We start from the raw sequence: 15,625 nt of genomic DNA, 5'->3' as shown, positions 1-15,625 counted from the left end.
GACCTCTTTTTCGGCGCGTCCCCCCAACCAAAAGATACATCAGGGGGTTGCCAGATGGGGGATGTGCCCCCTTCTGTTTTGGGGGGTTTGAAGGGGGGCGGAGTCCCCCTCATCGCCAAGAAAATTTTGGACTTGTGAGAGGCTGTAAATGACCCCAGATTGATCATAAGGTAACGTGTAACCAACGCTGAAAAGCATTTGACTCTATCTCAATCCATTGATAAGTTGCAGCACTTTGAAATCAATTTTGATGGAAAAAATCAACGCAAAATAGTGATTTTTGGCAATTTTGAGATGTCCCCTCGTTGCCATGGTAACAGAAAATTTAAGTCTGAGCATGTTGTTGCAAGGACAATGGTCCAGTCAACATTTGTGCCAAGTTTGATTAGTGTTGAAGCAGTTTTTATAGTATTATAGCAATTTGAACTTGTAACGGGAGACTTTTCAATGAAAACAGCCATTTTTCACAAAATGCTCATGAAGCAATGGGTTAAGAAAACAAAGAAAATAACAAAGAAAATAGCCCCTAAACCCAAAATGTTGGAACGTCCGTACGTCCTGAAATCTTGTGAACGCAACTCCTCTTAAACCGGATGGCAGATTTTGCTTAAACTTCCAGGGATGAACAACCTTAATGTGTAGATGGTAATAAAGGAGGGAATTTTTGCTGCGACCAAATTTAACAGAATTATGGCCCTTTGTTGATTTTTTTCACTATATACCATATATATGTTGTCAGTGGGGGCATCCGTGTCCTTTGGACACAGTTCTAGTTTTTACAGTGTTTTATATGTTTCTTTTTCATAAAATTTGTTTGCATTAAATTAAAGATAAAATGATTATAAGTAGTTTGTTGCATTTATACTATCTTTTATCATTTTATTTATATTGCAATATTTCATAATTATGTGGGGTTTTTTTTATAATACTGTTAATATTGTACATGATAGAAATATAATATCAAATGTGAAAGAAATTAATAGGTACACCTAGATAAATACTTTTGTAAAATAGAAGTTGTCCTAATTTGATGAGTGATCAGTAATTACTATGTTTACAAAATGTTGGGATTTTTTTCTTAGCTACAAGAAATTAATTATTTCGTTGTAATGCAAGTATTGCTGATACCTGCATATGTATCGAAGAATTAGTCATAACATATGTAAGTTTTCCTTCGGTCGAATATCGTTTTAAAGTTACTTCTTGTTAGATTTCATATTTTTTATTATAACCTAGTTTAAATCTACATGTTAACGACTCATTGTTTATTTTATGGAACTTTGTGGACAGTTTTGAATATGATATAAATTTCTTTTGAAAGACCCTGTTCTATCTTAATTCTATGGAGCATTTTAATTGATAACTTATAAGAAATATATAAATATGTGTGTGTGTGCGTGTGTGCGTGCGCGTTTGATTTTTTTCTCACTTCCACTTGTATAACTATTCTTATGAAACTATCCGGAATGTATGTATTATAAAGTTTGACTTTGTGGGAAGGGCTGTTGCAAATGTTGTAATAACTTGTAGCCCAATCCATTTGCACTATACTTATATGTACATTTGTTTTTGTTGTTTTTTGTATGTTATTCATATCTTACATGTATTATATAGTTGCAATAAAATATTATTAAACTAAATATGATTTTATAAAAAAGTTCTGTTGGCTACTGTTTGGACCAATGAGATTGCAGCTATATTTAGATCATATAATAATGGCAATTACATGTGTGTAAATGTGTAACTTTGTATAATATTGTAATTTTATGATTTCGTAATTTGTTTTTGCGGATAAATGTTGTGACCGTTATAAAGTTTTTATTGGTTATTCATTTTGCTACTCTTTTGGACCGTAATAATACATGTATAATTTAATAGCTTAACACATTAGTTATATCCTCATTGAAAATGAACCACATTCATTCATGTATAAGAAAGAAGGCAAATACATGTAATTATATTGATTAACTATACGTTATATTCGATTACTATGCATTTCTTATGAAACTGTAAATAATAAAAGGTTGTATGCAATGTAACAAACTTTTAAGGAGTGATTTCTGTACCTGTTAATTTTACTTTACTTTACCAGACATATAATCAATATATAGAACTGATGAAGAAAAGTTAGCAAACATCGTAAAAACAATAAACAAAAAAGCATACATATTTACAATGTAGCCCGGTAGGGGTCGGTAATTTGCTTATCTATTGCATTATTAATAGCATTGGATAAGCATTGATTACTTGATCTGGGGAAAATAATATATTTCGAACTAAATTCTCAGTTTAAACAACGGGATATTTAAAATAGTGCACCAATTAATGTTAACAATCACAGCGCAGACTCACCAGGTATCAGGCACGCATGCATAGTGGAGTACTAGTAGTTTAAGCCATGCATTTTTCCCGACAATTTTGGACATTAATAAAAACTTATATATCCTTAAAAACTCCTTTATATTTTCTTAAATTAAGAGCATACATTTCGGTATTACCCTTGTGAGATACAATACATGATTTAAATAACAACATAAAGAAAAGTGACAGATTATTGAGTCTTAAAGATCCTGTATGTTTTATGATTGATATTGTTACTGTATGAATACCACACTTGCAAAAATTTTTATATGTATATAATTATGCAAATAAAACAATTTTCAAACATCAAAGAATATGTAAAATGTGTACTGCAAATATTTGTGCACATTATATTTAATCAATAAATTACATGCATTCATTTCTTATAGAAAATTTTGACTTAGAATTTTTCTGATTACCTCCCTTTATTTACATGAAATTATGTAAATAATGCTTATTTGAACTTACAATATTGACAAATCTTAATTTCAGCATCATATTTATGAAATAAAACCATGAAAAAATTGTGTTACAGGAGCTTTAAAGGTCAAAGAAAAAATACAAACCTTTCGCAGAAAGCGAAAACGCTTCCAACGAGCAAACACAATTTAAGCCATTCCATTTCAGAATTATCCAGTCGAATGTTTATCAGATTTCTAAGTCACTCTGTTAACATAATTTTCCGTTTTCAAAGCCTGGAAAACTACCAGGATATATAACAGGATATTTGTTGAAACAGAAACAAGACATAAGATTATACAATGATAAGAAATTCAGAGAATTAACCGAGATTTACTATCTTAAATGAGGTTATTTATTTGAAACCATGAAAACGTTTTATATGCCGGAGCATGCTGCTGTACTATGCTATACTGTGCTGTACTGTACTGTGCGTCGATGTGTTGTCAGACTGTGCTGCTGTGCTATGCTGTGTTGCGCTGTGCTGTTCTGTTTTTCCGGACTGTGTTGCTGTGCTTCGCTGCACTGTGTTGTGTTGCCGGACTGTGTTGCTGTGCTTCGCTGCACTGTGTTGTGTTGGTTTGTGTTGACGGACTGTGCTGCTGTACTGTACTGTGCTTTAATGTGTTGTTCTGTGCTGTGTTGTTCTGAGCTGCACTTAATTATATAAATAATTTACCTTAAAATACTTTTAAATGGTCAATCTTTTGTATATTTATACAACAACAACAAAAACGATACATTTTATTTATTTGACCAGTTACAGATCAACATCATACAAATAACATTAACATAATGTTTCGTGAAAGTAGAAGTATGAAAAAGTAAAAGGGAAAAAATAAAACAAGATAAAGAAAATACTGGCTATTCTCGCTCCATGAGTGTTTAATGCAGAATGAATATTGTATATAAAAGTTATTTCCATCATAGAGTACATACAGAATTGCAATATAATATAATAGATTTCATTAAGTTCGCCCTTCAACTAAGTTGTATAATTAAATTGTTTTAACTATGCAATAATATATCAAAATGCAAAAAAAAAAACGAAAACAGATTTAACAGGATACGTTACAAAATATACTATCATTAAAATGCTTCATAGATTAATTTTCCAAGATTTAGTAGTTTATGCTTATAAGAGGACAAACTAATATATAAACACATTGTCTATTATAAAAATACGTTTTAATGAAACGTTACATGAAATGTAAATAAATTGGACATATTAACACAAAATGGTTTTAGTCCTCTAAATCATTTTTATCACATAATAAACACACCGTGCCCATGTAATTAAAATTTTCGACAACTTGAGAGGAGTTCGCGTAATGTCAGCGCTTGTCGGGTCTTATAGTTTACGGAAACCCAAACCTTAGTTTTTTCAGTATTGACAATAAGACATAATTTCAACAAGTTAAGCTTGCATTGGTAATCAACGGAAGTATTCATCAGCAAACAATATAATGACTAGCAGGATTTTATCAATATTTAAACTTAAAAATAGAGAAAATAAAACAGGGGAGAGAACCTCGCCTGCTTTAGACCGACCACGCATTCAAAATAATCACAGACAGAGTTATATCCCTTGATACATGTTTAAACAGTCAAAAGCATTTTCTAAGGCGATAAAACCACAATATAATCTACCTTTATCCTTCAAAAATTTTATTTACAACATCATTCAGTGCATCACTGACTATGTTTCACTTATCCATACGCTTATACGTTTGTTAATTACACTCGTAAAGATTTTAGAGAAAAAAAAACAGCTTACTAGAGTGATTCCTCTATAATTGTTTACGTCAGAATGATCGTTTTTCTTAAATTATGGTACTAAAATACCATTTCTTAACTTTGCAGGGAAATGACCAGTCTTAACGTAATATAACATAAAAATATCGACCAGATAACACTTCAAAATATCAACAGTTTGTATAAAATACTCATTTATTAAGTTATCACCCGCACATGATTTAAAGTTTTTAACCAGCGAATTGCAAACTCAACTTCCTGCTGAAAGTCATCAATGGATATTATTGCTACAGTAACTATTCCAACTATAAATAAGTCATGTATATTAAAGCAGATTCAAAATAATAAGGATGATGATATTGATGATGATGATGATGATGATGATGATGATGATGATGATGATGATGATAATAATATTATTATTATTATAATTATTATTGTTATTAGTTTAAACTTATTTCTTGCATATACGATTTTTAATTTTTTATAGATCGGACTACAAAATACAAACATTTTTAACAACCATTCTTATAATCAGAATACACGCGATTGATTTTGACGGAAGCAGTAGGTGCTTATTAAAGTCATTCTCCATGCTGATAAATTACAATAAAAGTAATACATGGCTGGTAGATGTACATTATCATACCACAACCGCCTCTATTGATCGTATATCAAAATACTTTGAAAAATAATACACTAGTCTATGTTTTGTAGTAAGGCACTTAGAATATCAGTAATTAATAAATATTTTAGTATTATATTAACTGAAAAATCTAACAGAAAGAAAGAAGAAAAGGACACCAATGCTTAGAGTTTGTGAAATAAATGATGTTTTTAGAGCACATCCATAGTATATTAAGATCCTGTACGTTGTACTTAAGGCTGTAACCACACTTTACTTTAGTGAAATTTTATATATGTATATAATTATGCTTTTTTTAAACATAGAAGAATATGTAAAATATGTACTGCAAATATTTGTACATATTATATGTAATCAGTAAAATATATGCATATATTTCTTATTGAAAAAAGTGACTTAGATTTTATAGAAAATGAATTTCTAATTACCTCCCTTATCAACATGAAATGTAAATTCGGTAATATCTTTACAAATAATGCTTTTTGGAACTTACAATATTGATAAATCTTCATTTGAACATTATATTTATGATATAAAACCATAAAAATGTACAGGGTACGTTTACGATGGTAACTATAAAAGTGACATTGGAGAAGATAATGATAAATGTGTTCAGGTTTTCCACAATGACAAAGGGGCGATTGGACCGTAGTACGAATGAAAAGGTGGTGATTAAGTTTGCTCACCTTCATGCGAAGTTTAGCACGTAAGATTCCTGTATTCGTGATCAGGTGTAAAAAATAACTAGGTGTACAGTCAGTGACTGGCATAGCTTTACTCTTGAAAGCTTTTAAAGTATGTGCGTTTCTTACGTCTGTTTATCGAGAGACCAGTTTAATTGCTCCCAATAAAAAACGAGCATATTGGTTTGCGATCTGTCAATCATATCCTTTCCAGCCAATTAACAATAATTTCAAATAACATCAGCATATTCTAAAATTGGTCGGATGAGAGAGAAGTATATTCTTTCAATCCAGAGTCATCTTCAATCTGCGCATAAGTAAACCCGTTTCCCTGCTTTATATACTGTTTAGTTAATATGTTCTTGCCAAGACCAGTTATTTGAAAAAATGATACCAAGGTGTTTGTGATGTTCTACTTTCGGTATAATTTGGTGAAGCATATTAAGAGATGGATGGTTCTAGTGACGCAAGTTTCTACTGAGCAATAGGCATTCGGACATTGTAGGATTGAAGTCAACTAACGACATATCGGCCCACCCTGTTATTTTCAGGATATCAGATTAGAGGAGTTCTGCAGCAACATTTGGGTTTTCAACAACAATATATCAAGTGGTATCGTCAGCAAAAAGACGGATATAACTACTATTTGTCTATGATAATGTGAGATTGAAGTTTCGATTTATGTGTACACAAAAGTATTCAACCCTCGACTGAAAGAGTAAAACGGGTATTACATAATCAAATATAACAGTAAGTTCGAACTTAAATGTTAAATGTCAGGGTGGTGAACTTAATAAAGTAGTCGTGATTCATTGACTTCTAATATTTTCTCACAAGTTCGAGTTTCACAAATTGTCTTAAATTGTCTTCTTTTTTAAATATTATATCAGAGGTAAAGCGTCATACATAAGTAAGTTTGTTATATTTTCTGTCTATTAAATATTTATATAATTAAACCGGTAAAAACGTACTGCGTAGGGCAATGCACACGTATTTCGTGCAAACTGATCTAAAGTTACTGCAATGTGTGTACATAAATGCATTGCATTTAATAATTTTATGGTCAGATATGACTGAAAATACATTGATATTTTGATGACAAAAGATAACAAATAATCGGTAAAAAAATTATACATCAAGTTTATAACTGAGAAAATTGTCTCCCTTGTCAAATGTGATATTTCGTTGGAAAGTTGCGTAACTAATTAATACCTCTAAATGTGCTCAAAATTTTTAAATTTTATCATCTTCAGAACACCCGGACTTTTTTTTCACAGTATATAAACGGTTTGAACCCAAACGGATCTTGTGAGAAGATGTCGCTGTCAGCCATTTTCTCCAGCTCAACTTGTTTAATATATTGGTATTTATGTTGATACTTAAGGACGTTAGGTTACTTAATATATATTAATCTCGTAGAAGAGAAACTTTGTTTAATGTTAAAGTTATGCAAAATATAAAAGTAAGCATTAAGGCTATAAAATAATCGAAACTCATGAACTTCTGTCAGGTGATCAACACTGAACACGAACAAAAATATGCCTTATTTCAGAGTTGATTTCGTTAAACATCTGAATTCTGATATCGAACTACTAAAGTTATCAATAACAAACGATAATTTAGTCAAAAAAATATTGCTGTACTTTGAACATTGTATTAAGAGTTTTAACAAGGAGGTCAACTGAACGTTACTTGCAGGTGATTGTGAACCCTACTTGTGAGTATACAAATTTTATCTGTACCCTGACTTGTGAGTATTTTAAAGATTTAACGGAGAAAACGTTTATGATTAAACTTGGTGTCAACACTTATTCCACAGATCCCACATTCATGTCGTGTTTTCATGGGCGTGCTTTGAGGGTTTGTTACACTGTGCTACAGTCAAGACCCTCAACAACAAATGATTCATCCCAATCCATCTGAAATACATGTATATGGCCAATTATAGAGAGGGATTTATATCTATCTTTTGACTTAAGATAACTTTAGCCAATAATAAAAAAATTAAGTTGTGTGAAAAGAAAACTAAAAAGTTACCTTATGTATACACTGGCAGGACTTTAAATTATTTAAAAATAAGTGAAAAAAAAACTTGTAAGAGGGAAAACTACCTTTTAGACATTTTACAACAAGATGCAGGAAACTGCTTAAAATGATTTATTAAGAGTGATCTTAGTCGTACCTGTCAGGAATAGATAGTCAAGGCATTTCTGAGAATATAAAAGCATAATGGAATCAACGATAGGTGTAAGCTTTTCAACATGTTGAAATAAGTAATCTGCCAAAAAATCCTGTGATGATCTTTCGAGGAGGATTGATACGTGACACGTTAAAACTAACAACAATGCCTTTGAACTTAAAAGTAGAAACGTTTAAAGTACTTATGATATAGCTTAGCTTTATATCTTTCCAAAGAAAATGAATGGTGAAAGAAGAATAGATTTGTTATCTTTTTGATTCGTATCACCAGCTACAGTGTAACTTCCGAAAACCGAACACCCATGGGACTTGTCAAAAAGTTCGGATTTCAGAGGTTTCCGGAATTCAGAGGTTTATGATAATGTAGACAAGACTAAGCCACTTAATATCACTAAATGTCAAGGACGATGTGGCCATTACTGTAATATCATATCAGTTTGTAGAAGTGTTGTTAATTGCATAAACTTACATATCGTCCGATGCTAGTTAATTAATTATTACATCAAATGCAATAAAATCCCTAAAGACGTTTGATGCATACATTGTCCCATTAATTGTCATTTAATCCGCTAATAAACACTTCAAATTAACTGACCGCCGTAAATTACTTTGACTAACCGCATCACTTCAAACATACCATTTCAGTTTGTGATTTTAACGCGTGTCAAATTACACGATCACCGCTAATTAGTAAACAATCGATAGGGAGATTAAATCTTCCTGCAGGGTTTACAATGTATTTCACACCTTTGGATATTTCCGGTTTTTGGAGGTAAAATTGCATTGATTTGACTCTAATTTTTCGAAAATATCGTCCGGAATTCAGAATTTAGAAGTTCCGGAATTCAGAAGTATTATATTAATAGAAAATAGAAGGGAAAAATCGGGACCGAAAAAATTGTTCGGTTTTTAGAAGTTTCCGGATTTCAGAAGTTCCGGAATTCGGAAGTTACACTGTACTTCATGCTGGTATTTTCAAAGTGAAAACATGATGGAGCTCCATTCATGTGCAGAACTAGTTACTTATATAGAACTAAAATATGTGTAATGCTATTGTGCCACAATAACTTAATTAAAAGTCTCCCTGTACATTTAATCAATGATGTTATATTTTCGATCCTTGAAGAACGTTCATGGTATTTTTAGTTTCTTGTATTTGGCTTTTTTCAACTTGGGTGGTTCCAGTATAATTCCAACTTGAATACTGTTTTATCACTCTTAGGATATGTTGCCTGCTTTTTAAATTTGTCTTTTGACGACGTCTTGTCTGTGATATGCAGGCTTCATAACCTCAGATCCCTTTCAAAATTCCATTTTATTTAGTTCCGCCCATTGTTTTCTCGTTTCAAGCACACGCAGTCTTTTACTTGGGGACCATACGTCGCTTTTCGCTGACACTACTGTGTGACATGGAAGGTTCCATGATAACAGCCGTATGAACACATCTGCGGATGTTTCTTAATTCAAAATTTTGTGTTTAAATGTTGAATGCTGCTTTAGCCAGTGCTAGGGGGCGTGGACGGTAACTTGCCGAGCCTGCAACATTTTACAATTTTTATGTGTTGGGCTACGTTAGGGATTCTTTTTTCTCTATTTCATATTCTGCACGATAAAATTTGGAACATAGGACAAAAACAATAAAAATTATCAAAAGTGACTCGCAAGATATGGTTCAGTGAAAACACAAGAAGGGTTCAGATCATTAAAATTGTTTTAGCAAGACGGAAACAGTTATCAGAAAGTTCACCTCTATTATTTCTTATTTTTAGTTAATATTCAGAGATATCTATACAAGTGTCTGTCCTGTATAGTCTGATTTTATTGACCTGTCAATTATGAATACATTATAGCATTCATTTAGATATTCGATTCAACTTCGGGGTTTTCCGTTTATTTTTCAGGAATTAATATGGAGTATGTAAATAGCATTTGGAAAGCTCACTAGCTTAATGTAGGTTCTCGTAACATCCGCAATAGCACAGTCGGTTAATGTATGAGAGGTCCGAGGCTCGACCCCTTTTTACATTCTTTTTAAGCTTATTCTTTCTTATATTTAAGTATATTTTGATGAAAATTGTCAAGCGTGTGCAAAAATTGTCTACATGGATATGAAACAACTAAAAAACATTGAATTGTCACGCTTTGTATTGTATTTTAAATTACTGATTTCAATCCGATATAAGTAAAACAGTTACTTTTCCTCAGTTATCCATGCATGGCGACCGGCCTTGCAACTGACTGGTCACTGTGTCTTATTCTGGTCCCTTTAGATGCTGGGTAATTACCTTTCTAAACATTTACGTACATGTTTTATTTGCATATGTGAATAAATGATTGTACACAGTTAGCAGCAGAGCGAACTTTTGATGAGGCTGGGAAAGATGATATGAAACTTGTTAAGTTCAACATATAGCTCAACTTATAACAAGGTGTGACAGTAACTGAGTACATAATTATAAATAATATATTTTTTTACATGACTGTACACGGTGATTGGCCTAGCCAGTATATAGTTTAATAAGGTGTGTGTCAGAATGCACATAAGTAAGGTAATGACTAAATGAATATGGGATGCATTTAAGGTACATTATTACTCAGAAATGACAGAAATGTTGTTTTTTTTCTCGGTCAGAACGGAAAAAAAACCGAAAAAATAGCTAAAATATAGCTTTATAATAGATTTAAAAGGTATAAGATGCTCATCTCTGGTAGAAAGTAGCGCTTAATACGAAATGATTGGTAATAAGGAGGCAACATATAAACAAAATGCTTAACATTATTTGCTTCCATACAAACTAATTAATCCTTATAACTGTACTGTACAGCAAATAAAATGGCTCAGACATATGGCAAATGAGTAACGTTTTGGAAACAACAGTTATTACAAGTCAACATAAATAAAAATAACCTGATAATCTTTATTACTCCTTAAATTATAGTCAGTTATTTGTAGAAAAAAGAAAATTTGTTATTATTGATAACAATTGTAAAATTTTCATAAAGAGGAAGATAATAAATAACGGCACGAATGCGTATATCGAAAATAAAATGGTCAAGGACTTACTGATTGCAATTGGTTGATATTGTGGGAGTTCCATTTCTTTATGGGCATGACCGGCGTTTGTCTTCTTTACCTGAGATTTGTGGATAACAGAAATTAGATGACCAGATTCACATTGTCGTTGATAAACAGTGGACTTTGGCACTTCGTTTCTAATTAGCTTTAAATTCCTAGTTGCGAGAATTATATTTCTAATAATTTAACACTTGATAATATGTTATATTATGCTATTAATATAAACTATACTTTTCCACACGATATCATTTCATCAACGCCGTTACATATTTATTGCTTGTTTTCGTAATGCCTCAACTGATACATTATTCTGAGGAAAATGGTAGCATAAAGGTAAGATTTATGAATATATTTTAATGACTCGTTTAATCTAGGAATATATATTCGTTTGCTTCCTTAAAAAACAGTCCAGTTATCATGATAGGAATGAAAAACAGAGTAACGTACCAAAATTGCAACTTAATGTCTTAAAATGAAACCTGTATGGTACTTGGCAAGTTGTTTTTTCAACATTACCATTTGATTAAATGGAAAAACACTTGTTTATGTTTACCTCATTAAAATGTAAAAAACAATCTTTTGTAACAATAATATTTTGAGATAAAATAATTTTTATCCCGCCATAATTTAACTGAAATGACTTGTAATGATTTTGCCATATTTTCTGCGCTATACTATAGCTCGTTTAAACAATGTCCGCACAATAATCGCAACATTAGGCCCTTTACAACACTAAAAGGTAATCGGTGTAATGACATTCGGAACACCAGCATTTATATCTTTAATTATTATTCGAAGAATGACGAAAATAGTGAGAAGCTGCTATTAGTTGTAATGAGTAGAAATGGTTATTGAATTTATGACAATGAATATAAAATTTATCATATTTTGAGGACCTTTCTGTTGAAAATGTGCCAGAGATCAATCGTATGCACATACATGCACAGTGCGGTTACAGGAATGTAGATGTTAGTTACCCGCAACCAGCAGAAAAATTCGCCACGCGGACTATAGCTTATGCAATGCGAGGTTTTAAATACCGTAAAAGAACACATCAAAAAAAATCGGAACCATTGGTAACTCAGTGTGAGATTTGGAAAAGTGTAAGCAGATGAAATCGTCATGAACGCTAAAACGCCTGTGCCTCGAGCTCGCCAAAGACACAATCGCAACCTCTCGGCCCATTCCGTCAAACTTCGTATAACATGTATAAGAACTCGACCCAGTCAATTTTTGTCTTGTTTATTCTATAGTAAATCTGTCACGTTTAACCCATTACTTCATGTGCTTTTTGTGAAAAATGACTTTTTTCATTGAAAAGTCTCCCGTTACAAGTTCAAATTGCTATAAAACTATAAACACTGCTTCAATACTAATCAAACTTGGCATAAATGTTAACTGGACCATTGCCTTTGCAACTACATGCTTAGGCTTAAATTTTCTGTTACCATGGCAACGATGAGGCATCTCAAAATTGCCAAAAATCACTATTTTGCGTTTATTTTTTCCATCAAAATTGTTTTCAAAGTGCTGCAACTTCTCAATGGATTGAGATAGAGTCGAATGCTTTTCAGCGTTGGTTACACGTTACCTTATGATCGATCTGGGTTATTTTTAGCCTCTCCAAAATTTTCTTGGCGATGAGGGGGACTGCCGCCCCCCCTTTAAACCCCCCAAACGGAAGGGGGCACATCCCCCTTCTGACAACCCCTGATATATCTCTTGGTTGGGGCCGCGCCGAAAATGTGGTCATTTTTTTAACAACATTTCTCAAACAAAAACAAGTGTTGGTGGCCTAAATAAGGCATTTTTTCACCATTTGAGACAACAAAAAGGGGGTGGAAAAGGCATTAAAAGGCGTGTGTATTGCGTAATGGGTTAAGGCTTAATTCTGGACTTCTATTAGAGGCTAAACTCAGCAGAAATTTGTATTTCATAACTTTAAACATCAACAATAGACAAGTCTATCGAAGCCCAAAATATCCTATGTAAGCCATCTAGATTTCAATATTTTTTTTTTAATTTATGAAGTCACTGTCAATTATCAAAGTTTCAAATATCATGCATGCTGGCGTGTAGTACTTCTCGAATCATTCCACCAAGAAATTAGATCCTGCAGAATACACACACACAAAATAAAGTCATCAGAAATGACACTAAATGTACACTGATTCAATAAACACACTATAAAAATGTAACCAGTAACATCAAAATGAAATGAAACGGGGCACATCACATTTTCAAAGAACTATTTTCTAGACTTCAACGGGCTGGGTGAGACCATAAGGACCTTGAACACATTAGTATGAATACGGTATAACGGTCTAACCTATGCCACAACATTTACACAGTGTTATCAAATAGTAAATAAATGTTTGGATTTGTTGGCTTAGCTTATTTTATAAAATTGTATAAATATAATTGACTAAACTAAATAAAATTCAAAGATATACACGCAAAAAGTACAGATGCTATCTACTACTAGTATTTGTATGCGTTCAAAATATATTCGTGTTAAGTAATTAATTGTATGTCAATGTGTTTTTTCAAACTGATTTGCAACCTTCTTTCAATCATAATACATGTACAACCGACATATAATCTATAATTTATTGGCATATTTGTAAAAAGATAATTTTTTTATGTTAACATTAAACGTCATGGAGATAGAACTATTTTCAATTATTTTGGGGGCCATGTCTCTTACATAAGTGCTGTTTGCTGTATATAGTCAAAAACGGGAGACTCCTGTGATTAATCCGAAAACGGATTAGTTCGTAAGTTTACTCTGGAAAATGGCCCAGTTTATTGCAGAAAGTATAAATTGCGATTCCTGCTAACGCATCTATGATATGGCATCTTACATTCGGCGCGAAGTGCCTTATATTGACGTAAAAGGAAGCATTCATGCTATATTACACGACAAATTTCCAATGAAAACGGACGAAAAAGTACGTGACGATTGGATATTCATGCAATGTTAACATGATGTACCACAGATCAGCAACGTGTAATTCTAATATCTTTATTTTTTTCAGATTGTTAAAATGTTTTCAACCAATCAAAGAATGTCTCTTTACCTGACATTATACATATATCTGTTATCAGTGAATGGGGGTGATTTTAATTCGGCAAATAACAATAAAAACGAATTAAACGGTTATCCTAGGAACAAAAAAAACATGACACGGGAATATGTTCAGATGCCGGATAATAACACGACTCTGGATGGCAATTTCACAATGGATAATCACAACCTTTCAAGCTTTATTACGCCGAAATCTACCAAAATGACAGATCCTACTAACACGACAGATTATAACAGTATGTCATCCTTTACAAACAGGCCGTACTTCAACAAAACGCCGTTCTTAACTAACAGCTCAGGTAATGACATCAAGTCATACACTGCCAACACCACAGGTAATAACAGCATGTCATCCTTAACTACAAACCAATATGATGGTAAAATGCCGTATTCTGTCAACACGTCAATTGCTATCAGCACGCCGTACTCTTATAACATGTCAGATGGTATAAGCACGCCGCATACTTCATACAGCACGCCTTACTCTATCAACACGCCAGGTTATGACACCAGACAATACCCTAACAACACAGCCTATTATGACAGCACGACCTACGCAACCACCACGCCAAATTTTCAAACGTCAAATACGAAACCTTATTATTTCAACTCAGAAAGGGATAACATCACGTCACACTCTACTTACGCGCTAGATATTTTTAGCAGCACGTCATTCTCGACCATCACGCCGGATTATAACAGCACATCATTGTATGATGAATATGATTACTATTACGCTGGCAAATCCTTTCAAGACTACTTCCAAGATAGTCTTTTAACCCGTGCAGGTAAACTAAAACCATTTGCATTTCAAGCGCTAAAATTATGTCCACAAATGAAATTCTGTTCATTACTTTTTGATCCATTGGACATTGACGGTGATGATGAAGTCAGAGATACGACCCCGAATCTGAACACTCTGTCCTCTCAATGTTGCACGTACTGCTCGTGCTTACCTTCCTGTGTTGAGATGAATAAGTGTTGTCCCGATGCTTCCGTAAAAGGACAGTCCACTGTATCTGAGACGATGTGTTACAATACTTACATTTCATATACTAGTGTGCTTAAAGTTAATAACAAGCGTAAATCAAAAGCAATTACATATAGAACTTTCGTCAACTGTAATGAAATTGCACGGTTAGATCCAAGACCGGCTTCGTTTGATGACGCAGTAAGGGTGTCGACAGATAATAGACTATATCTTAGCCAGAATTGTGCCTTGCAACATGGAGAAACACGCTTTAAAAGGTATTTGTAATCAAAATATCATGCTATTATCATTGTTTTTTTGAATCACAACGTTTAGAAGTTTTTATGTCATAGCATTTGTAAATTTATAAACAAGAGTTGAAAAAAGC

At 32.7% G+C, this 15,625-nt stretch overlaps 1 protein-coding gene across 1 annotated transcript in view; it reads right to left on the bottom strand.

Moving 5' to 3' along the window:
• The window catches only part of LOC132730028 (complement C3-like), a gene marked incomplete at its 3' end in the record, with an annotated part of 130,464 nt that extends 127,380 nt beyond the window's left edge, over positions 1-3,084 (bottom strand). The window contains exon 1 of the mRNA XM_060715872.1: positions 2,928-3,084. Coding sequence (XP_060571855.1) covers positions 2,928-2,983 — 56 coding nt within the window. The remainder of the gene's footprint in view (positions 1-2,927) is intronic.
• Positions 3,085-15,625: the final 12,541 nt, after the last annotated feature.

The sequence above is a fragment of the Ruditapes philippinarum genome, unplaced genomic scaffold (assembly GCF_026571515.1).
Source record: "Ruditapes philippinarum isolate M1 unplaced genomic scaffold, ASM2657151v2 ctg1615_1_1_1_1, whole genome shotgun sequence".
In the NCBI taxonomy this organism is placed as follows: Eukaryota; Metazoa; Mollusca; class Bivalvia; order Venerida; family Veneridae; genus Ruditapes; species Ruditapes philippinarum.
This window is presented reverse-complemented; position numbering and strand designations above follow the sequence as displayed.